The sequence below is a fragment of the Oncorhynchus mykiss genome, chromosome 6 (assembly GCF_057628025.1).
Source record: "Oncorhynchus mykiss isolate SJ-2025 chromosome 6, ASM5762802v1, whole genome shotgun sequence".
NCBI classification, from domain to species: Eukaryota; Metazoa; Chordata; class Actinopteri; order Salmoniformes; family Salmonidae; genus Oncorhynchus; species Oncorhynchus mykiss.
Genome location: NC_143027.1, coordinates 2720001 through 2745000, shown reverse-complemented (window position 1 = coordinate 2745000; position 25000 = coordinate 2720001). Strand labels below are relative to the sequence as shown.

General features: G+C 46.6%; 1 protein-coding gene across 5 annotated transcripts in view; it reads right to left on the bottom strand.

Moving 5' to 3' along the window:
• LOC110525145 (PDZ domain-containing protein 2) overlaps window positions 1–25000 on the bottom strand; it is a 209886-nt gene that overhangs the window by 7967 nt on the left and 176919 nt on the right. For 4 of the 5 annotated variants that reach the window (XM_090236856.1, XM_090236857.1, XM_090236858.1 and 1 more), the window contains 9 exons: window positions 15787–15874; window positions 15435–15535; window positions 13518–13674; window positions 13123–13293; window positions 12227–12834; window positions 11586–11730; window positions 5402–8498; window positions 5107–5224; window positions 4791–4892 (listed from right to left, as the gene is read on the bottom strand). In XM_090236856.1, coding sequence (XP_090092982.1) covers window positions 4791–4892; window positions 5107–5224; window positions 5402–8498; window positions 11586–11730; window positions 12227–12834; window positions 13123–13293; window positions 13518–13674; window positions 15435–15535; window positions 15787–15874 — 4587 coding nt within the window. Of the gene's footprint in view, window positions 1–4790; window positions 4893–5106; window positions 5225–5401; window positions 8499–10534; window positions 10633–11585; window positions 11731–12226; window positions 12835–13122; window positions 13294–13517; window positions 13675–15434; window positions 15536–15786; window positions 15875–25000 lie in introns of those variants that run through there. The other variant, XM_090236860.1, reaches the window with a different exon arrangement.

The following is a 25000-nucleotide window of genomic DNA, read 5'->3' as shown; positions in this document are numbered from 1 at the left end:
TCTCCTCCCCTTCATCTACACTGATTGGAGTGGATTTAACCTGTCTCCTCCCCTTCATCTACACTGATTGGAGTGGATTTAACCAGTCTCCTCCCCTTCATCTACACTGATTGGAGTGGATTTAACCTGTCTCCTCCCCTTCATCTACACTGATTGGAGTGGATTTAACCTGTCTCCTCCCCTTCATCTACACTGATTGGAGTGGATTTAACCAGTCTCCTCCCCTTCATCTATACTGATTGAAGTGGATTTAAAAAGTGACATCAATAGGGGATCATAGCTTTCACCTGGACTCACCTGGTCAGTCTATGTCATGGAAAGAGCAGGTGTTCCTAATGTTTTGTAAACTCAGTGTAGAACCCGTTTGGGTGATTTCTAGCATATCATCAAAATAAATCAACCACAGCACATTTGTCAGCAGTGTTTACTTGGTTGACGTCAGATACCACACCCTCATAGGGTAATTTCCCCCTCTTAATCATATCACAATCAACTTTTACCAGTTAAATGTAAACACAAATATACTTTTTTTGTAATAAACATTTTCTAAAATATGTTATGCAAACATGCAAATGAGGTTATATATCATAAAATACGTGTATTATTGCATTTAATGCAAATCATTTTTATTTTCAGGACACTGGATGATGTCAGTTGAAGTATTTTGATTGAAAATACTTTTAAAAATCTTTCTACCTGTATAATACTAAAACACACGTCCGTAAAATACATTTATGGTGCATTTTTCCAAAGAAAAACTATTTAGAGATACATTTTTTGTTGTTGTTCCTAAGTACAATTTAACCATGAGCTCTAGACTAGACTGTGCATATACGGGCCTGTGCAGCAGCCTGGATGTTTGACGTCCCCTGGATGTTTGACGTCCCCTGGATGTTTGGCGTCCCCTGGATGTTTGACGTCCCTGGAACGTCCCTGGGATGTTTGAAGTCCCTGGATGTTTGACGTCCCCTGGATGTTTGACGTCCCTGGAACGTCCCTGGGATGTTTGAAGTCCCTGGATGTTTGACGTCCCTGAATGTTTGACGTCCCCTGGATGTTTGACGTCCCTGGAACGTCCCTGGGATGTTTGAAGTCGCTGGATGTTTGACGTCCCTGAATGTTTGACGTCCCTGGATGTTTGACGTCCCCTGGATGTTTGAAGTCCCTGGATGTTTGACGTCCCATGTTTGACGTCCCCTGGATGTTTGACGTCCCTGGATGTTTGACGTCCCATGTTAGACGTCCCCTGGATGTTTGACGTCCCTGGATGTTTGACGTCCCTGGATGTTTGACGTCCCCTGGATGTTTGACGTCCCATGTTTGACGTCCCCTGGATGTTTGACGTCCCTGGATGTTTGACGTCCCATGTTAGACGTCCCCTGGATGTTTGACGTCCCTGGATGTTTGACGTCCCTGAATGTTTGACGTCCCTGGATGTTTGACGTCCCTGAATGTTTGACGTCCCTGGAACGTCCCTAGGATGTTTGACGTCCCTGGATGTTTGACGTCCCTGGATGTTTGACGTCCCTGGAACGTCCCTAGGATGTTTGACATCCCTGGATGTTTGACGTCCCTGGATGTTTGACGTCCCTGGAACGTCCCTGGGATGTTTGAAGTCCCTGGATGTTTGACGTCCCTGAATGTTTGACGTCCCTGGATGTTTGACGTCCCCTGGATGTTTGACGTCCCATGTTAGACGTCCCCTGGATGTTTGACGTCCCTGGATGTTTGACGTCCCTGGATGTTTGACGTCCCCTGGATGTTTGACGTCCCCTGGATGTTTGACATCCCTGGAATGTCCCCTGGATGTTTGACGTCCCTGGAACGTCCCTAGGATGTTTGACGTCCGGATGTTTGACGTCCCTGGAACGTCCCCTGGATGTTTGACGTCCCCTGGATGTTTGACGTCCCTGGAACGTCCCTAGGATGTGTGACGTCCCCTGGATGTTTGACGTCCCTGGATGTTTGACGTCCCCTGGATGTTTTACGTCCCTGGAATGTCCCCTGGATGTTTGACGTCCGGATGTTTGACGTCCCTGGAACGTCCCCTGGATGTTTGACGTCCCTTGGATGTTTGACGTCCCTGGATGTTTGACGTCCGGATGTTTGACGTCCCCTGGAACGTCCCTAGGATGTTTGACGTCCCTGGATGTTTGACGTCCCCTGGATGTTTGACGTCCCCTGGATGTTTGACGTCCCTGGATGTTTGACGCCCCTGGATTTTTGACGTCCCTGGAATGTCCCTAGGATGTTTGACGTCCCCTGGATGTTTGACGTCCCCTGAATGTTTGACGTCCCCTGAATGTTTGACGTCTCTGGATGTTTGACATCCGGATGTTTGACGTCCCTGAATGTTTGACGTCCCCTGGATGTTTGACGTCCCCTGGATGTTTGACGTCCCTGGATGTTTGGCGTCCGAATGTTTGACGTCCCTAGGATGTTTGACGTCCCCTGGATGTTTGACGTCCCCTGAATGCTTGACGTCTCTGGATGTTTGACGTCCAGATGTTTGACGTCCCTGAATGTTTGACGTCCCCTGGATGTTTGACGTCCCCTGGATGTTTGACGTCCCTGGATGTTTGACGTCCCTAGGATGTTTGACGTCCCTGGAACGTCCCTAGGATGTTTGACGTCCCTGGAACGTCCCTGGGATGTTTGACGTCCGGATGTTTGATGTCCCTGGATGTTTGACGTCCCTGAATGTTTGACGTCCCCTGGATGTTTGACGTCCCTGGATGTTTGACGTCCCTGGAACGTCCCTGGGATGTTTGACGTCCCTGGATTTTTGACGTCCCTGAATGTTTGACGTCCCCTGGATGTTTGACGTCCCTGGATGTTTGACGTCCCTGAATGTTTGACGTCCCTGAATGTTTAGCCATAATGTTTAGCCATATTCCTAGTTTATTTTGTAGGTTGTTATTCTATGTTTCGTTGCCTGTTCTGCACTAGCCATATTAGCTTCACGGTTCGTTGTTTTGTTCAGTGTTCGCTCTTTAATTAAAGAAGATGTACGGTTACCACCCTGCGCCTTGGTCTCTTCATTATGACGACCGTAACAGAACAACCCACCTAAAAAGGACCAAGCAGCGTGCCAAAGAGGAGTGGACGTCTTGGACCAGGGAGAAAGAGAAGTGGAGGACATCCTGAATCTGGGAAGAGGTAATCGCAGGGGACAAGACCCTGCCATGCAAGCAGGTGGAGATAGCACAGGCGGAACAGCGTCGATATGAGGGTACACAGCTAGCACGGAAGCCCGAGAGGCAGCCCCAATAATTTTTTGGGGGGAAGCACACGAGGAGATTGCATGAGGCAGGTAGGAGACCTGAGCGAACTCCTCGTGCTTACTGTGGGGAGCGTGTTACTGGTCAGGCACCGTGTTATGCGGTGGAACGCACAATGTCTACAGTACTCTATTCTAGCCCGGTGCGCTCTATTCCAGCTCCTTGCATTTGCCGGGCTAGAATGGGCATCCAGCCAGGAAGGAGGGTGCCGGTTCAGTGCTCCTGGTCTCCAGTATACCTCCTTGGACCAGGATATCCTGTGTCGGCTCTGCGTACTATGTCTCCGGTGAACCTCCAGCGACGGGCCACAGTCCGGGGTCTCCAGCGATGGGCCACAGTCCGGGGTCTCCAGCGACGGTCCCCAGCCCGGGGTCTCCAGCGACGGTCCCCAGCCCGGGGTCTCCAGCGACGGGCCACAGTCCGGGGTCTCCAGCGACAGTCCCCAGCCCGGGGTCTCCAGCGACGGGCCACAGTCCGGAACCTCCAGCGACGGGCCACAGTTCGGGGTCTCCAGCGACGGTCCCCAGCCCGGGGTCTCTAGCGACGGTCCCCAGTCCAGAACCTCCGGCGATGAGTCACGCAGCGAGGGTCCCCAGCCCGGGGCCTACAGCGAGGATCCACAGTCCAGAGCCTCCGGCAATGATCCACGGGTCAGTGCTACAAGAGTGGAGGAATCAGTGTAATGAAGGGGGGGCGGCGTCCAGAACCAGATCCGCCACCGAGGTTAGATGCCCACCCAGACCCTCCTATATAGGTTTAGGTTTGCGGCCGGGAGTCCGCACCTTTGGGGGGTTACTGTCACGCCCTGACCTTAGTTATCTTTGTTTTCTTTATTATTTTGGTTAGGTCAGGGTACGACAAGGGTGATTTGTTTAGTTTTGTATTGTCTAGGGTTTTTTGTATGTCTAGGGGTTTATATGTCTATGGTTGCCTAGATTGATTCTCAATCAGAGGCAGCTGCTTATTGTTGTCTCTGATTGGGGACCATATTTAGCTAGCCACATTCCTTGGGTATTTTGTGGGTTGATATTCTATGTTTAGTTGCCTGTTCTGCACTAGCCATATTAGCTTCATGGTTCATTTTGTTGTTTTGTTTACTGTTCGTTCTTTAATTAAAGAAGATGGACGCTTACAACGCTGCGCCTTGGTCTCCTCATTATGATGACTGTGACACTCTGGGGTGTAATTTTACATTCTAAATTATTTATAGCTGCAATTTTACATTCTAAGTGGTTTATAGCTGTAATTTTACATTCTAAAAGATTTAAACGATTTATAGCTGTAATTTTACAAACTCATTCTAAATTATTTATAGTTGTAATTGCTGCCAAAAGTGCGTGTGCCATGTGGAACAGGTTGTGTAGATCTGTAGGAAGAAAATCCAACATAATCCCCTTTTAGCTAAATGTGACATATTTTCAAATTAAAATAGATTCCCTAACAACATTACATTGCTCAAATATCCAAATAGCATTTCTGCTAAAATACAAAACACACTACTGTACTTACAGATATAGACTTCTGCTCAAGGTCTACTCCTCCAGCGATGCTGAAACCAAGTCCCGAACCCTCTTCTTTGGAGAAGACTACAAAGTGGGTATCATCTTTAACCTAGGGTAGAGGGGGGACCAGACGCAACACACACACAGAGACACCGGAAGTGAGTTTTCAAGACAAGGATGAAAATACTGTCTCAGACATATCGTTCACGCTCCTGTCCTCTAGCCTTAATCCAGATCTGTTAATACCAACTCCTGTCACTCACACACACAGTAAAGACAGCAGAAATACATCTGTGACCTAAAAAAACACTGTGTTTGGTTACCTGAGAGAGAGCTTTGGCCTCCTGTAGCAGGGCCAACACATCGGTCTTGGAGGTCAGCGAGGCCAGGACCATCTGCAGCCTACTCTGCTCCACCGGAGAGCCAGCCAGCACTGTCAAACTGGAAAGAAGACAGAAAATAAAACATTTCAATATAATAAATACTATAGAAGTGACTCTGCTTTACTCGTATGTGTCTGTCTCTGTCTGTCTGAAATCTTGGGAAAGTTAAGGATTGGATATTTGATTCACATTGTAGAAATAGAAAAATATAGAGGTGGTTGGTGTTTTTACTCACCTGATGGACCAGCTGCTGAGATCTGTTTGACCATTGGTTTCCCCCTGAATGGCGTCCTGGCTGGCCCCACCGTCGCTCCGAGTGGCCCTGGTCGGGGGCACACCTGTGGGTTCAGCAGGCAGTTGACAGCACCCTGTCTGGTTCTGGAGGGCCTCTGTGAACCTGGCTGGGTGGATCTCCAGCTCCGTCTTAAATGTGCCGTTGGTCCCTGGGTTGCTGGAGAAGTCATCGGTGTACAGCTTGTCCAGGTCGGGCATGCTAAGGGCCCTGAGCTCCCTCAATCTGGATCGGGACAGGTTAGCGTGGCCCCGAGCCTGGCGGCGCCGCATCACCGGGGGCGTTTGAGGAGTTAGGGTCACACCCCCCGGGGGCAACATTTTGGAGATTTCACCGTCCGCGAGTTTGTCCCGTGTTTGTCCAAGTGGAGCTTCGTTTGTGCTGCAGCTTTGTGTCAAAATGTCAAAGTTCGGGAGAGTCAGACTTGACGGCGACTTGCGAAGCTGAGGCGACAAAGGGGTCAAGGGGGTTGAGACAAAGTTGTCGACGCATGAGCTGAAGCTTCTTCGTAGCGAGCGGCAGTCTATGGAGTTCACCGAGCCGGACATGAAGCCAGACAGTCTTCGGTTAAGAGGAGGCTTCAACGTTGCCGTCAGAGCATAGGACTGAGCGAAGGACTGGATCTCGATACATTTGAGCGCTGGCTTATCGAAGCTGGCCAGGTTCTCGAAGGACTTGATCCTCTGGCGGACAGAGAAGGGGTTGGGATCCCCGGGGGTGCTGTTGTCCGTGGAGAAACTACGGCGCTCCATCATCTTCAGTTTGGACTTGTTGGCTTTCAGGTTTTCCACAACCATATCTGTTAGACAGGAGTTTCTAAGAGAGATGTTTATGATACCATTGTTTATAGGCAAAGGAACCACATCTACGGATTCTAGGCCTATTGAGTTCACTGCTGAATCATTTGTAGTGACGTTTTCTGGATTACACACAGAGTCAGGGGCAGCAGGCCTGAGATTGGTCTCTTCTGCACTTCCATTGACGTGTGACGTAATATCTGGTATATGAGTCATTTGAGTAATTGAGTAATTATTTGAATTCACAGTTTCCTTTTGCATCAGAACTGGTGTAGACGATGAGGAGGAAGGAAGAGTAGAAGAGGAAGATGAGAGTCGCACCTCAATGAAAGACCTCTGGGTAGTTGGGACTGATTCCGGTTGTTCCTTGGACGTAGCAGTAGCTGATGTCACTTGCTCCTCTTTGTTAGTGTGAAGCTCCAACTTAGCTGAATGTGCTGCCTCCAACGTGGTAGTGGTTGTGGGATTGGACTTGGGGTTGCACTTGTCCTGTGTTCGGTCACCTGCTTTGAGGGAGGTGAGGCTCCTGCTACTGATTCTGCTCAGATCCAACTGTTTGCCAGTCTTTAAGCTGCTAGATGAGGCTGCTGTTTTTCTGGTTAGCAGAGGAGAGTCTACCTTCTTAGCTTGCAGTTTGGGGGACTGGAGCGGGGAAGTTTTGCTTGCTTTCCTGAGGACTGCCGGACTTTCGGCGCTGGCTGGTTTCGGGGAAAGCTGCTGCTGGGTTTTGTTCTTACTCTTAATGCTGAGCCCCTTCAGTTTGGACATCGGAAGACTAGTAGGGTTATTCTGGACCAACCTGGGTTCCAGGGAAACTTTCTCTCCCTCCTTGTCTCTTGTCGTTGTTAGAGATGGTCTCGATGACCCAGATCTACTATAGTTGGAAGGCATTGCCTTCGCCGCCGTTGAACGGGATGCTGCTGATGATGATGATGACGATGATGTACAATTAGATAGTTTACCTGATGTCGGCCTGGCTGTCCTCTCCTGACTCCGTGGGGTGAGGCTTTGGGTAGCTGCTACAACAGAAGTTGCCTGGCTGGGTTTTATCACAGGTGTAGCAACGTTGCTGCCACTAACCCCATTGGCAAAGCATTCTGAAGACCTTGCTGGGCCTGGAGTGGGTACAGAATCTGTGTCCTTGGAAGACTGGGGGTGCACCATTTGGCAAGGGCTAGCTTTGGACTCTGCAGTCAAACAGGCACCTGAGGACTGCGAGCCAGATAGACTCTGAGACAGCGAGGGGGAAGTGATAGGGTTGGATTGGGTTGTTGTTACCACAGAGCAGTCTTTGTTTTTCTGAGAGGCAGCAGCAGGGTGAGTAGCTGCCGTCATAGCAGCATCAGAAGTGGCAGAAGCAGTAGAGTCTACTACTACATCAAAGGGCCCAGACTCCTTTGTATTGTGGCTGCCGTCAGAGCCAGAGATAGGGATAGAGAGCTGGGGAGACAATGGCCCATCTGTTGGGTGAGTCAGCGCTGCCTGGCTCAGAGTGCTGGGCCGCTGGGACTCACTGTAACAAATCTCCACTTCCTCCTCATCAGAATCTGTGTCCTGTGGCTCAGCGCCGACAACGCGGCTCCCCGGTTTGTTATCGCCGGCAGCGCCATGGCTGTTGTCGGTGACTGTGTCTTCACTCTCTGAATCGCTGTCATCGACCAGGTTGTACATGTGGCACTTTGAGGCGGCAGAGGCACCAGGTGGTTTCTCCACCCCGTTTGAAAGAGCATTCTTCCCCTCGTCTGTGAGATTACTGCTAAAGTTTCTGGAGTAATTGTTCAAGAATGTTTTACCCACAGGCAAGAGGCGACCATTGTTTCCAGAGTCCAAGAAAGAGAAGTCCAACTGACTGGGCCGTGTTGGAGGAGTCTGAACATTACTTTTGTCTTTCTCTGGCAGGGCCTTGCTGTCTAGAGCTGATTTGCAGGATGTAGTCTCAGTACATTGTGCTTCTGAAGGGGCTTTGGGGGTTTTGGACGAGAGCGCACTCTCAACATCGGAGGAACTTAGTTCGGTCATGACGTCATCGATGTAGGTGACAGGTATTTCACTGCTGTGGTTGGTTGGGGCTGTGGGTTTGAAATTGTGATTTGTTGCTGAGGAGGAGGAGGAGGAGGAGGGAATCCCTGTATTTGGATAACCCCCATTGGCCTCCTGGGAAGTTCTGGACTGATCCAGTACGGAGGGTTCGAAGACATCACAACTCCCCGATGACATCATGAGGCTGGAGAGGCGATCTACAGCTGTGGGAAGAAGATATGACTTAATGAATTAAAGGGGCAGTGAGACATTTTTTGTTCGATACAACTTTGCTTTATAAGTTGCTCTTATACCGTTAAGGTAACACTGTAATTACTACGGTAACAACATGGCTGTTACATTATTTCAGTAACTGGAGTGTAGCAACATGTTAAAAGACAACACAATTTTCTTGACATTACAACTAGATATCCTCACTCCAGATGTTCATTCTCAATATGACACCATCATTCATCTCAATGACCTTGTGTCATCAAGCCATACACGAGAGAGTGGAAAACTGAGCGATTGGACACCAGTGTTTAACGGGATAGTCATTAATACCAATCATGTGACCTAAAAGCACCAATAACGTCAAACAAAAACCAGGAAGTGAGCTGACATATGGGTTCTGTTTTAGATATCAACATTCCTGCTATCCTCTGCCAGTGTATATGCTCCCTCTGTTCCACAAACAACTTCAAACTCTCTAATCTAAGCAGAACCAGCAGCCCCTGTTTGGTCCACAGCCCAGCAGAACCAGCAGCCCCTGTTTGGTCCACAGCCCAGCAGAACCAGCAGCCTGTTTGGTCCACAGCCCAGCAGAACCAGCAGCCCCTGTTTGGTCCACAGCCCAGCAGAACCAGCAGCCCCTGTTTGGTCCACAGCCCGGCAGAACCAGCAGCCCCTGTTTGGTCCACAGCCCAGCAGAACCAGCAGCCCCTGTTTGGTCCACAGCCCAGCAGCACCATATAGTCATATTCATTATGATCTAGGATCAGGTCCTCCCTGTCCATATAGTCATATTCATTATGATCAGGTCCTCCCTGTCCATATAGTCATATTCATTATGATCTAGGATCAGGTCCTCCCTGTCTATATAGTCATATTCATTATGATCTAGGATCAGGTCCTCCCTGTCCATATAGTCATATTCATTATGATCTAGGATCAGGTCCTCCCTGTCCATATAGTCATATTCATTATGATCTAGGATCAGGTCCTCCCTGTCCATATCATCTTATTCATTATGATCTAGGATCAGGTCCTCCCTGTCCATATCATCTTATTCATTATGATCTAGGATCAGGTCCTCCCTGTCCATATCATCTTATTCATTATGATCTAGGATCAGGTCCTCCCTGTCCATATCATCTTATTCATTATGATCTAGAAGGCTAAGCTGATCCCAAGAAAAAGTTATGGTCATGTCGATGTAGATCCCAATGTAGATGTATGTCCCAACAGAGGCATACAGACAGAGACATACAGACAGAGACACACAGACAGAGGCATACAGACAGAGACAAACAGACAGAGACACACAGACAGAGACACACAGACAGAGACATACAGACAGAGACACACAGACAGACAGAGACACACTAACAGACAGAGACACACTAACAGACAGAGACACACAGACAGAGACACACTAACAGACAGAGACACACTAACAGACAGAGACACACAGACAGAGACACACAGACAGAGACACACAGACAGAGACACACAGATTGGTTCCGTAGGTTGGTGTTCCTGCTGTATCTGCTCATGTTGTCACATAAAGTCACATTTCTGAATGTAATTCAGCGGATCTTAAACTTTTTCAGCCTCTAGACCCAAATTAGAAATGGTCCATCTTCCCGTGATCCAAATTAAGAGGAAATAATGTGTGATTATTATAGATGTATACTTCATACTTCATACTTCATCATAACTCCCCACGCACCTCTCACATGCCCAGGGACCAATATGGGTCCCGACCCATAGTTTAAGAAAACCCTGATTCATAGGAATACATATTTATTTGTTTCTGCTTTGTGACCAAACATAAGCAACCCACAGGAATCCCACCACGTCCCAAAAACAACAACAAAAAAAGCCATGCAAAAACGACACAAATCTAAAATGTTGGCTAGCTAAAGAAAGCTAACAGCTAATGCTAGCTAACAAAGCGGGTTAGCGGCGGAGGACTCCCCCAAACCTTCACTACTGGGCAGCTTCTAGTCACTACTGAGGTAAATGAACGGATAGTCACCATGGATACAAAGCCAGCAGCGTGACGTTCCCTTTGGGGTGCAGGGTTAGGGTACTGCCAGCAGGGGGCAGACTGCTGAGCCAGCTGAGATCCTACATCTTAGGGAAGGTAGCGTTAGGGAGGAGAGGTGGGGGGGGAGGGAGGAGACAGACCCGTGCTCTTAATAACTGCTGTAGGGGAGTAGTTCACAAGGGGTCCTGATCAAACACTTTAAAACCAGAGTTCATTTTTGTCAAGTTTGAGCAAATTTTCGACGGAGTGAGCTGTTGTCATTCAAGTGAACTATCCCTTTAAAAACTGCTTCCTGCCTCCTACCTTCCTTCAGGGATCCCTGATCTTGATGTTGATCTGATGTTTGTTGGATATGTGATATAATATCAGTGATACCTGATAAGAAACACCACTCAGGTTAAGGACACAACCCAGGTTAGGGACACCATCCATGTTAGGAACACCACCCAGGTTAAGGACACTACCCAGGTTAGGGACACCACCCAGGTTAGGGACACCACCCAGGTTAGGAACACCACCCAGGTTAGGCACACCACCCAGGTTAGGGACACCACCCATGTTAGGAACACCACCCAGGTTAGGGACACCACCCAGGTTAGGAACACCACCCAGGTTAGGAACACCACCCAGGTTAAGGACACTACCCAGGTTAGGGACACTACCCAGGTTAGGGACACCACCCAGGTTAGGGCGAGTCTCTCGTTCCAGATGCTGGACAGTTGATTCTGTTATTCAGTTAGTATTGAGGAGGAAATAGTTCAACATGCCAGGTTCAGCTGTTCTAACGCTGTCATAGGGATGATACGACAGATTATAACAACCGCCAACGTACTTCCTGTACCCTCCATGCTCCCGACGGGTAAACTCCACATCTGTTATGCTTCACGACGTAATGTCACTTATACAAATCTGAATAGGTGGTTGTCACAGGGCAGATGTGATGTCACTGCACGGCAGCGTTTTATAACAGGCATGAAGTCAAATGACGGGTTGTTTGATTCCCCAGGGTGCTTAGGGTTAGGGTTGACATGGATCTCACCTGACACAGGCCTCTTGACCTCTAGCCTGAGCGTCACAGGAAGGTTGTGCATGAGCTCACAGACGTCGTGGTAGGAAGAGGAGCCGATGGGAGTTTCCCCGATCGATATGATCTCGTCTCCCACACACATCCTGCCCTGGGATTCCTGCAACCAGGGTCACGTGTCATAAGGTTCACAGGTCCAAAGAAGGGAACCGTGTATGAGGTCATAAAAAGGGGACAGTGTATGAGGTCATAAAAAGGGGACAGTGTATGATGTCATAAAAAGGGGACAGTGTATGAGGTCATAAAAAGGGGACAGTGTATGAGGTCATAAAAAGGGGACAGTGTATGAGGTCATAAAAAGGGGACCGTGTATGAGGTCATAAAAAGGGGACAGTGTACAGATCAGATAAATCATGATGTTATGTAATGGTAGGTGAAGACATTAGGACAAGGAACAGACAGCCAGAGTAATAGTTTTATATTGCAGTGTACTGCAGTTAGATACATATAGTCTGTATTGACTTCTGATTGACTCATTATACCAGTGGTGATTAACCTGGTGGATTTTTGACGTCTGTGTTGACATTAGCCTGGAATCCAAACTGATACAGTGAGATATCCGTTTGGATTCCAGGCTGGGAAGACGTTAGACGTACCCTCTCGGCCGCTCCTCCAGGCCTCAGTCCGGTGATCACCACCTTCAGAGGAGAAGACTTGATCTCCAGGTCCAGACCGAAGGACTCCTCCTCACTCCTCCTCAGGACCACCTTGTCGATGGTGCAGACCCCCGCCAGCTCGCTGCAGGCCTCGCCCTTCTTACAGAGGGGGTTGGGGTTAGAACCAGGCCGTCCTAAGGAGCAGCTGGAACCTACCCCAAACTGAGGGGCCAGAAACTGGGAGGATGGGGAGGTCGGAGACTCCTCTCCTTTGGTTCTCTGGTTCTGCTGGTTAGTTGGCTGGATTTGCGGGGCCTCGATGCTCATCATGCTCTTGACGCGGGTCACAGCCTTGTGTTCCAGCTTGGGGGAGCGCTTGGGCTCCAGGGGACCCTGAAGGTCCTTCCTCACACCCAGGTTACTAGGGCCTGTCGTGGGGCTAGACCCTCCTTCCCCGACCCCTTCCTCTGACCCCAGAGAGATTCCGTAGAGCGGGGAGAGCGGTCCCTCGTCCACCTCAACTGATGATGTAGCGATCACAGTACCAGAGTCAGCAAGCACCACGGGGGTAGTGCCACGACCAGCCACCCGGTGGACCGGCGGGGTCACTAGAGATAGAGAGAGAGACAGAGAGAGTGAGAGAGACAGAGAGAGCGAGGGATAGAGAGAGAGAGAGAGAGGGAGAGACAGAGAGAGAGAGAGAGAGAGAGACAGAGAACGAGGGAGAGAGAGAGAAAGAGAGAGAAATAAAAAATAAATAAAGGAGAGGGTTTAATGCACATCCAACTGAAATAAATAAAAAATACCCAAAAAGGGATCTCTTCATAAAATTTGTGAGACAAATACAACATTTCGAGTCAACCACACCAACACGTTTCGACCAACACGAACCTCACCTGCATCGTCTTCATCATCATCATCATCGCTGATCTCCTCCTCATAGCAGACGACCCGTCTCTGTCGGAGCAGCGGGCTGCGGACTGCGCCGCTACCGGGACTACCCACACTGGGCTGGTTGGCCTCCGCCGGCCGGTTAACCACAGGGTCTCCGCGGGCCCCAACCTCCACTACCACACAGGGTCACCAGAGGAGATACACGGAGAGGGACAAGTCAGAACGCCGTTCAACTGAATGCTCATTCTAGCCATGACACTGGAAAATCCCTAGTAACCCTGGACTGTACCTTGTGGCTGTGTGTGTGTGTGGGGGGGGGGGGAGACTGTACCATGTGTCTGTGTAGGGGGGTAGTAGACTGTACCATGTGGCTGTGTAGGGGGGTAGTAGACTGTACCATGTGGCTGTGTAGGGGGGGTGGTGTTGCAGCTCCTGTGGTTGAGCATGTCGTCATCACTGGAGCACATCGCCATGGCTTCTGACAGCGACGAATGACTGGTCACTTCCTGGGAGAAGTACTGAGATAGCTCCGCCTCCGAACTCAGTGACCCTTGCTGCAGGGAGGGAGAGAGATGATTGATTGATGTGTAAACTGCTGACGTGTGGACTATGACTAGTGATGCTAGCCTGTTGGGGAACCTTGAGAATGTAGTAATTACAATTACCAAGTAAAACTAGATGGATTGATGGGTTGATTGATGGATGGATGGATTGATGGGTTAATTGATTGACTGATATATAAATATATATATATATCTATAGCTCCACATTGATCTGGTACTCCCTGTATATAGCTCCACATTGATCTGGCACTTCCTGTTTATAGCTCCAAATTGATCTGGTACTTCCTGTATGTAGCTCCACATTGATCTGGCACTTCCTGTATATAGCTCCACATTGATCTGGTACTTCCTGTATATAGCTCCTTATTGATCTGGTACTTCCTGTAAATAGCTCCACATTGATCTGATACTTCCTGTATATAACTCCACATTGATCTGGTACTTCCTGTATATAGCTCCACATTGATCTGGTACTTCCTGTATATAGCTCCATATTGATCTGGTACTTCCTGTATATAGCTCCACATTGATCTGGTACTTCCTGTATATAGCTCCAAATTGATCTGGTACTTCCTGTATATAGCTCCACATTGATCTGGCACTTCCTGTTTATAGCTCCACATTGATCTGGTACTTCCTGTATGTAGCTCCACATTGATCTGGCACTTCCTGTATATAGCTCCACATTGATCTGGTACTTCCTGTATATAGCTCCTTATTGATCTGGTACTTCCTGTAAATAGCTCCACATTGATCTGATACTTCCTGTATATAACTCCACATTGATCTGGTACTTCCTGTATATAGCTCCACATTGATCTGGTACTTCCTGTATATAGCTCCATATTGATCTGGTACTTCCTGTATATAGCTCCACATTGATCTGGTACTTCCTGTATATAGCTCCACATTGATCTGGTACTTCCTGTATATAGCTCCACATTGATCTGGTACTTCCTGTATATAGCTCCACATTGATCTGGTACTTCCTGTATATAGCTCCATATTGATCTGGTACTTCCTGTATATAGCTGCACATTGATCTGGTACTTCCTGTATATAGCTCCACATTGATCTGGTACTTCCTGTATATAGCTCCACATTGATCTGGTACTTCCTGTATATAGCTCCACATTGATCTGGTACTTCCTGTATATAGCTCCACATTGATCTGGTACTTCCTGTATATAGCTCCATATTGATCTGGTACTTCCTGTATATAGCTCCACATTGATCTGGTACTTCCTGTATATAGCTCCACATTGATCTGGTACTTCCTGTATATAGCTCCACATTGATCTGGTACTTCCTGTATATAGCTCCACATTGATCTGGTACTTCCTGTATATAGCTCCACATTGATCTGGTACTTCCTGTATATAGCTCCACATTGATCTGGTACTTCCTGTATATAGCTCCACATTGATCTGGTACTTCCTGTATATAGCTCCACATTGATCTGGTACTTCCTGTATATAGCTCCACATTGATCTGGTACTTCCTGTATATAGCTCCACATTGATCTGGTACTTCCTGTATATATCTCCATATTGTATTTGATTTCATTCCAGTTGTTACTATTATTACTATTATTATTAGGTATTTGTGTAACTCTGCATCGTTGGGAAGAGCTTCTAAGCATTTCCCAGTCAAGTCTACACCAGTATTCGGCGCATGTGACAAATAAAATGAGATTTGATTTGAATTTGATTGTTTGATATATTGATTGACAGGTAGCATAGTGTATGTACCCTGCTAGCAGGCTCCAGGAACCTCTTCATGGTCCAGCTGAGGGAGGAGCCATCTCCTTGTTTGGCCTTCACTGTGGGGGAGGGGCTCTTAGAGGGCAGGCCTAGAGGTCAGAGTTCAGACGATACAGGTTAGAGAAACATTCACTCAACCACTCCAATCAACTGACTATGATTACAGGTGAGAGAGAGAGCGAGAGAGAGAGAGAGATAGATAGAGATAGAGAGAGAGAGAGAGAAAGAGAGAGAGAGAGAGAGAGAGAAAGAGAGAGAGAGAGAGAGAGAGAAAAGAGAGAGAGAGACAGAGACAGAGAGAGAAAGAGAGAGAGACAGAGAGAGAGAGATAGAAACAGACCTAGTGTTTGAGAGACGTGTCCTTCCTTGCTCAGACTGTCTCTGTGTGTGGACTGACTGATCACGTCATCCATCTCCTGCTCTGAAACCTGGAGCAAAAACAGAGGAGAAAACAACATCCATCTCTTGTGAAAAGCTGAAGCTCCCAGTTTCTACTAGTGACTACAGGGGTAGACAACCCTGGTCCCACATCAGAGGTAGACAACCCTGGTCCCACATCAGGGGTAGACAACCCTGGTCCCACATCAGGGGTAGACAACCCTGGTCCCACATCAGGGGTAGACAACCCTGGTCCCACATCAGAGGTAGACAACCCTGGTCCCACATCAGGGGTAGACAACCCTGGTCCTATATCAGAGGTAGACCACCCTGGTCCCACATCAGGGGTAGACAACCCTGGTCCCACATCAGAGGTAGACAACCCTGGTCCCACATCAGGGGTAGACAACCCTGGTCCCACATCAGGGGTAGACAACCCTGGTCCTATATCAGGGGTAGACAACCCTGGTCCCACATCAGGGGTAGACAACCCTGGTCCCACATCAGGGGTAGACAACCCTGGTCCCACATCAGGGGTAGACAACCCTGGTCCCACATCAGAGGTAGACAACCCTGGTCCCACATCAGAGGTAGACAACCCTGGTCCCACATCAGGGGTAGACAACCCTGGTCCTACATCAGGGGTAGACAACCCTGGTCCTACATCAGGGATAGACAACCCTGGTCCTATATCAGGGGTAGACAACCATGGTCCCACATCAGGGGTAGACAACCCTGGTCCTACATCAGGGATAGACAACCCTGGTCCTACATCAGGGATAGACAACCCTGGTCCTACATCAGGGGTAGATATGGGTTGTCTACCCCGGATGTAGACAGTACCTGTGGCTCTACAGGACCTGGGTTGTCTACCCCTGTACTAGTGCAACAAGTGTTTGAATGACACCATGCGGCCACCAGGTGGCAGTGAAATCCGGATGATCTCCAACAGAAAAGGACAAGATGCTTTTTTGCTCTGATTACAGTCGAAGTTAATACGTTCACCCAAACTGGGTGCCTTTAGAACGGACAGGAACGTGTACGAGCAGAAGTACACTTTATCTTTAACATATCAGATGGGTTTGATGTAGCAAGGCAGGAGTATGACTAGCTAGTAACTAAACAGAAACACAGTGTTCACCGTCAAGCACCCCAACAGCTACAGTAGTTTAGAAACTCGATGACAGTATCACCCCATCTTTCAATAAAATACACCATTACATTTACAAAAACGAAACAGTATTCCTGCTGTAATTGCAGTGTGCTGACTTTGTACTGAACAACATTTTTGCTGAGTTACAGATCACAGAAAGAAATGAGTCAATTTAAATAAATTCATTAGACCCTAATCTATGGATTTTCACATGACTGAGCAGGGGCGATTGCCATAGGTGGGCTTGGCCAGGCATAGGCCCAGCCACTGGGGTGCCAGGCCCAGCCAAACATCATTATTTTCCCCCCACAAAAGGGCTTTATGACAGACAGAAATACTGCTCAGATTCATCAGTTGTCCGGGTGGCTGGTCTCAGATGATCCTGCAGGTGTAGAAGCCGAATGTGGAGGTCCTGGGCTGGCGTGGTTACACATGATCTGCGGTTGTGAGGCCTGTTGGATGTGCTGCCAAATTCTCTCAAATGATGTTGGAGGCGGCTTATGGTTGAGAAATGAACATTAAATTCTCTATGCAATAGCTCTGGTGGACAATCCTGCAGTCAGCATGCCAATTGCAGGCTCCCTCAAAACTTGAGACATCTGTGTGGAACTGTGTTTTGTGACAAAACTACACATACTAGAGTGTCCTTTTATTGTTCCCAGCACAAGGTGCACCTGTGTAACGATCATGCTGTTTAATCAGCTTCTATATATGCCACACCTGTCAGGTGGATGGATTATCTTGGCAAAGGAGAAATGCTCCCTAACAGAGATGTAAAGACACTGTGCACACAATCTGAGAAATAAGCTGTTTTGCTGGGATCTTTAATTTCAGCTCATGAAACATGGGACCAACACTTTACATGTTGCATTTATATTTTTGTTTAGTATAGTTAGAGAGCTGTTAGAGGCAGCTTTTATTCAGCCTTCATTTGTCTGTAGCACACACAGGTTTTATCGTGGTGCTTTGCTTTCCCAGGGAGGCTACTCATACGGGAAAAAATACATCTCAAATATTAAAAATTGGCCAGATAATTTTATTTTTATTTTTTTATATAATACATTTGAAATACATTCCAATATATATTACAGAATGTATTTAAAATGTTTATATAAATGTATGTTAAATGTATATCACAATATACCATATTTTTAATGCATCAGAAAATGTGTTAAAGAATGTAGGTGAACGTTGGCTAGACGTAGGAAGGAAGGAACCTCCTATAGTACCAGGTAAAGATGGAAGGAACCTCCTATAGTACTAGGTAAAGATGGAAGGAACCTCCTATAGAACCAGGTAAAGATGGAAGGAACCTCCTATAGTACCAGGTAAAGATGGAAGGAACCTCCTATAGAACCAGGTAAAGATGGAAGGAACCTCCTATAGTACCAGGTAAAGATGGAAGGAACCTCCTATAGTACCAGGTAAAGATGGAAGGAACCTCCTATAGTACCAGGTAAAGATGGAAGGAACCTTCTATAGTACCAGGTAAAGATGGAAGGAACCTCCTATAGAACCAGGTAAAGATGGAAGGAACCTCCTATAGTACCAGGTAAAGATGGAAGGAACCTCCTATAGTACCAGGTAAAGATGGAAGGAACCTCCTATAGAACTAGGTAAAGATGGAAGGAACGTTCTATAGTACCAGGTAAAGATGGAAGGAACCTTCTATAGTACCAGGTAAAGATGGAAGGAACCTCCTATAGTACCAGGTAAAGATGGAAGGAACCTCCTATAGTACCAGGTAAAGATGGAAGGAACCTTCTATAGTACCAGGTAAAGATGGAAGGAACCTCCTATAGTACCAGGTAAAGATGGAAGGAACCTCCTATAGTACCAGGTAAAGATGGAAGGAACCTCCTATAGTACCAGGTAAAGATGGAAGGAACCTCCTATAGTACTAGGTAAAGATGGAAGGAACCTCCTATAGTACCAGGTAAAGATGGAAGGAACCTCCTATAGTACCAGGTAAAGATGGAAGGAACGTTCTATAGTACCAGGTAAAGATGGAAGGAACCTTCTATAGTACCAGGTAAAGATGGAAGGAACCTTCTATAGTACCAGGTAAAGATGGAAGGAACCTCCTATAGTACCAGGTAAAGATGGAAGGAACCTTCTATAGTACTAGGTAAAGATGGAAGGAACCTCCTATAGTACCAGGTAAAGATGGAAGGAACCTTCTATAGTACCAGGTAAAGATGGAAGGAACCTTCTATAGTACCAGGTAAAGATGGAAGGAACCTCCTATAGTACCAGGTAAAGATGGAAGGAACCTCCTATAGTACCAGGTAAAGATGGAAGGAACCTCCTATAGTACCAGGTAAAGATGGAAGGAACCTCCTATAGTACCAGGTAAAGATGGAAGGAACCTCCTATAGTACCAGGTAAAGATGGAAGGAACCTCCTATAGTACCAGGTAAAGATGGAAGGAACCTCCCATAGAACCAGGTAAAGATGGAAGGAACCTCCTATAGTACCAGGTAAAGATGGAAGGAACCTCCTATAGTACCAGGTAAAGATGGAAGGAACCTCCTATAGTACCAGGTAAAGATGGAAGGAACCTCCTATAGTACCAGGTAAAGATGGAAGGAACCTCCTATAGTACCAGGTAAAGATGGAAGGAACCTCCTATAGTACCAGGTAAAGATGGAAGGAACCTCCTATAGTATCAGGTAAAGATGGAAGGAACCTCCTATAGTACCAGGTAAAGATGGAAGGAACCTCCTATAGTACCAGGTAAAGATGGAAGGAACCTCCTATAGTACCAGGTAAAGATGGAAGGAACCTTCTATAGTACCAGGTAAAGATGGAAGGAACCTCCTATAGTACCAGGTAAAGATGGAAGGAACCTCCTATAGTACCAGGTAAAGATGGAAGGAACCTCCTATAGTACCAGGTAAAGATGGAAGGAACCTTCTATAGTACTAGGTAAAGATGGAAGGAACCTCCTATAGTACCAGGTAAAGATGGAAGGAACCTCCTATAGTACCAGGTAAAGATGGAAGGAACCTCCTATAGAACCAGGTAAAGATGGAAGGAACCTCCTATAGTACCAGGTAAAGATGGAAGGAACCTCCTATAGTACCAGGTAAAGATGGAAGGAACCTCCTATAGTACCAGGTAAAGATGGAAGGAACCTCCTATAGTACCAGGTAAAGATGGAAGGAACCTCCTATAGTACCAGGTAAAGATGGAAGGAACCTCCTATAGTACCAGGTAAAGATGGAAGGAACCTCCTATAGTACCAGGTAAAGATGGAAGGAACCTCCTATAGTACCAGGTAAAGATGGAAGGAACCTCCTATAGTACCAGGTAAAGATGGAAGGAACCTCCTATAGTACCAGGTAAAGATGGAAGGAACCTCCCATAGAACCAGGTAAAGATGGAAGGAACCTCCTATAGTACCAGGTAAAGATGGAAGGAACCTTCTATAGTACCAGGTAAAGATGGAAGGAACCTCCCATAGAACCAGGTAAAGATGGAAGGAACCTCCTATAGTACCAGGTAAAGATGGAAGGAACCTCCTATAGTACCAGGTAAAGATGGAAGGAACCTCCTATAGTACCAGGTAAAGATGGAAGGAACCTCCTATAATACCAGGTAAAGATGGAAGGAACCTCCTATAGTACCAGGTAAAGATGGAAGGAACCTCCTATAGTACCAGGTAAAGATGGAAGGAACCTTCTATAGTACCAGGTAAAGATGGAAGGAACCTCCCATAGAACCAGGTAAAGATGGAAGGAACCTCCTATAGTACCAGGTAAAGATGGAAGGAACCTCCTATAGTACCAGGTAAAGATGGAAGGAACCTCCTATAGTACCAGGTAAAGATGGAAGGAACCTCCTATAATACCAGGTAAAGATGGACGGAACCTCCTATAGTACCAGGTAAAGATGGAAGGAACCTCCTATAGTACCAGGTAAAGATGGAAGGAACCTCCCATAGAACCAGGTAAAGATGGAAGGAACCTCCTATAGTACCAGGTAAAGATGGAAGGAACCTCCTATAGTACCAGGTAAAGATGGAAGGAACCTCCTATAGTACCAGGTAAAGATGGAAGGAACCTCCTATAGTACTAGGTAAAGATGGAAGGAACCTCCCGTAGAACCAGGTAAAGATGGAAGGAACCTCCTATAGTACCAGGTAAAGATGGAAGGAACCTCCTATAGTACCAGGTAAAGATGGAAGGAACCTCCTATAGTACCAGGTAAAGATGGAAGGAACCTCCCGTAGAACCAGGTAAAGATGGAAGGAACCTCCTATAGTACCAGGTAAAGATGGAAGGAACCTCCCGTAGAACCAGGTAAAGATGGAAGGAACCTCCCGTAGAACCAGGTAAAGATGGAAGGAACCTCCTATAGTACCAGGTAAAGATGGAAGGAACCTCCTATAGTACCAGGTAAAGATGGAAGGAACCTCCTATAGTACCAGGTAAAGATGGAAGGAACCTCCTATAGTACCAGGTAAAGATGGAAGGAACCTCCTATAGTACCAGGTAAAGATGGAAGGAACCTCCTATAGTACCAGGTAAAGATGGAAGGAACCTCCCATAGAACCAGGTAAAGATGGAAGGAACCTTCTATAGTACCAGGTAAAGATGGAAGGAACCTCCCATAGAACCAGGTAAAGATGGAAGGAACCTCCTATAGTACCAGGTAAAGATGGAAGGAACCTTCTATAGTACCAGGTAAAGATGGAAGGAACCTTCTATAGTACCAGGTAAAGATGGAAGGAACCTCCTATAGTACCAGGTAAAGATGGAAGGAACCTTCTATAGTACTAGGTAAAGATGGAAGGAACCTCCTATAGTACCAGGTAAAGATGGAAGGAACCTTCTATAGTACCAGGTAAAGATGGAAGGAACCTTCTATAGTACCAGGTAAAGATGGAAGGAACCTCCTATAGTACCAGGTAAAGATGGAAGGAACCTTCTATAGTACCAGGTAAAGATGGAAGGAACCTTCTATAGTACCAGGTAAAGATGGAAGGAACCTCCTATAGTACCAGGTAAAGATGGAAGGAACCTCCTATAGTACCAGGTAAAGATGGAAGGAACCTCCTATAGTACCAGGTAAAGATGGAAGGAACCTTCTATAGTACCAGGTAAAGATGGAAGGAACCTCCTATAGTATCAGGTAAAGATGGAAGGAACCTCCTATAGTACCAGGTAAAGATGGAAGGAACCTCCTATAGTACCAGGTAAAGATGGAAGGAACCTCCTATAGTACCAGGTAAAGATGGAAGGAACCTTCTATAGTACCAGGTAAAGATGGAAGGAACCTCCTATAGTATCAGGTAAAGATGGAAGGAACCTCCTATAGTACCAGGTAAAGATGGAAGGAACCTCCTATAGTACCAGGTAAAGATGGAAGGAACCTCCCATAGAACCAGGTAAAGATGGAAGGAACCTCCCATAGAACCAGGTAAAGATGGAAGGAACCTCCTATAGTACCAGGTAAAGATGGAAGGAACCTTCTATAGTACCAGGTAAAGATGGAAGGAACCTCCTATAGTACCAGGTAAAGATGGAAGGAACCTCCTATAGTACCAGGTAAAGATGGAAGGAACCTCCTATAGTACCAGGTAAAGATGGAAGGAACCTCCCATAGAACCAGGTAAAGATGGAAGGAACCTCCTATAGTACCAGGTAAAGATGGAAGGAACCTTCTATAGTACCAGGTAAAGATGGAAGGAACCTCCTATAGTACTAGGTAAAGATGGAAGGAACCTTCTATAGTACCAGGTAAAGATGGAAGGAACCTTCTATAGTACCAGGTAAAGATGGAAGGAACCTCCTATAGTACCAGGTAAAGATGGAAGGAACCTTCTATAGTACCAGGTAAAGATGGAAGGAACCTCCTATAGTACCAGGTAAAGATGGAAGGAACCTCCTATAGTACCAGGTAAAGATGGAAGGAACCTCCTATAGTACCAGGTAAAGATGGAAGGAACCTCCTATAGTACCAGGTAAAGATGGAAGGAACCTCCTATAGTACCAGGTAAAGATGGAAGGAACCTTCTATAGTACCAGGTAAAGATGGAAGGAACCTCCTATAGTACCAGGTAAAGATGGAAGGAACCTTCTATAGTACCAGGTAAAGATGGAAGGAATCTCCTATAGTACCAGGTAAAGATGGAAGGAACCTTCTATAGTACCAGGTAAAGATGGAAGGAACCTTCTATAGTACCAGGTAAAGATGGAAGGAACCTCCTATAGTACCAGGTAAAGATGGAAGGAACCTCCTATAAAGATGGAAGGAACCTCCTATAGTACCAGGTAAAGATGGAAGGAACCTTCTATAGTACCAGGTAAAGATGGAAGGAACCTCCTATAGTACCAGGTAAAGATGGAAGGAACCTCCTATAGTACCAGGTAAAGATGGAAGGAACCTCCCATAGAACCAGGTAAAGATGGAAGGAACCTTCTATAGTACCAGGTAAAGATGGAAGGAACCTCCCATAGAACCAGGTAAAGATGGAAGGAACCTCCTATAGTACCAGGTAAAGATGGAAGGAACCTTCTATAGTACCAGGTAAAGATGGAAGGAACCTTCTATAGTACCAGGTAAAGATGGAAGGAACCTCCTATAGTACCAGGTAAAGATGGAAGGAACCTTCTATAGTACTAGGTAAAGATGGAAGGAACCTCCTATAGTACCAGGTAAAGATGGAAGGAACCTTCTATAGTACCAGGTAAAGATGGAAGGAACCTTCTATAGTACCAGGTAAAGATGGAAGGAACCTCCTATAGTATCAGGTAAAGATGGAAGGAACCTCCTATAGTACCAGGTAAAGATGGAAGGAACCTCCTATAGTACCAGGTAAAGATGGAAGGAACCTCCCATAGAACCAGGTAAAGATGGAAGGAACCTCCCATAGAACCAGGTAAAGATGGAAGGAACCTCCTATAGTACCAGGTAAAGATGGAAGGAACCTTCTATAGTACCAGGTAAAGATGGAAGGAACCTCCTATAGTACCAGGTAAAGATGGAAGGAACCTCCTATAGTACCAGGTAAAGATGGAAGGAACCTCCTATAGTACCAGGTAAAGATGGAAGGAACCTTCTATAGTACCAGGTAAAGATGGAAGGAACCTTCTATAGTACCAGGTAAAGATGGAAGGAACCTCCTATAGTACCAGGTAAAGATGGAAGGAACCTTCTATAGTACCAGGTAAAGATGGAAGGAACCTCCTATAATACCAGGTAAAGATGGAAGGAACCTCCTATAGTACCAGGTAAAGATGGAAGGAACCTCCTATAGTACCAGGTAAAGATGGAAGGAACCTCCTATAGTACCAGGTAAAGATGGAAGGAACCTCCTATAGTACCAGGTAAAGATGGAAGGAACCTCCTATAGTACCAGGTAAAGATGGAAGGAACCTCCCATAGAACCAGGTAAAGATGGAAGGAACCTCCTATAGTACCAGGTAAAGATGGAAGGAACCTTCTATAGTACCAGGTAAAGATGGAAGGAACCTCCTATAGTACTAGGTAAAGATGGAAGGAACCTTCTATAGTACCAGGTAAAGATGGAAGGAACCTTCTATAGTACCAGGTAAAGATGGAAGGAACCTCCTATAGTACCAGGTAAAGATGGAAGGAACCTTCTATAGTACCAGGTAAAGATGGAAGGAACCTCCTATAGTACCAGGTAAAGATGGAAGGAACCTCCTATAGTACCAGGTAAAGATGGAAGGAACCTCCTATAGTACCAGGTAAAGATGGAAGGAACCTCCTATAGTACCAGGTAAAGATGGAAGGAACCTCCTATAGTACCAGGTAAAGATGGAAGGAACCTTCTATAGTACCAGGTAAAGATGGAAGGAACCTCCTATAGTACCAGGTAAAGATGGAAGGAACCTTCTATAGTACCAGGTAAAGATGGAAGGAACCTCCTATAGTACCAGGTAAAGATGGAAGGAACCTTCTATAGTACCAGGTAAAGATGGAAGGAACCTTCTATAGTACCAGGTAAAGATGGAAGGAACCTCCTATAGTACCAGGTAAAGATGGAAGGAAC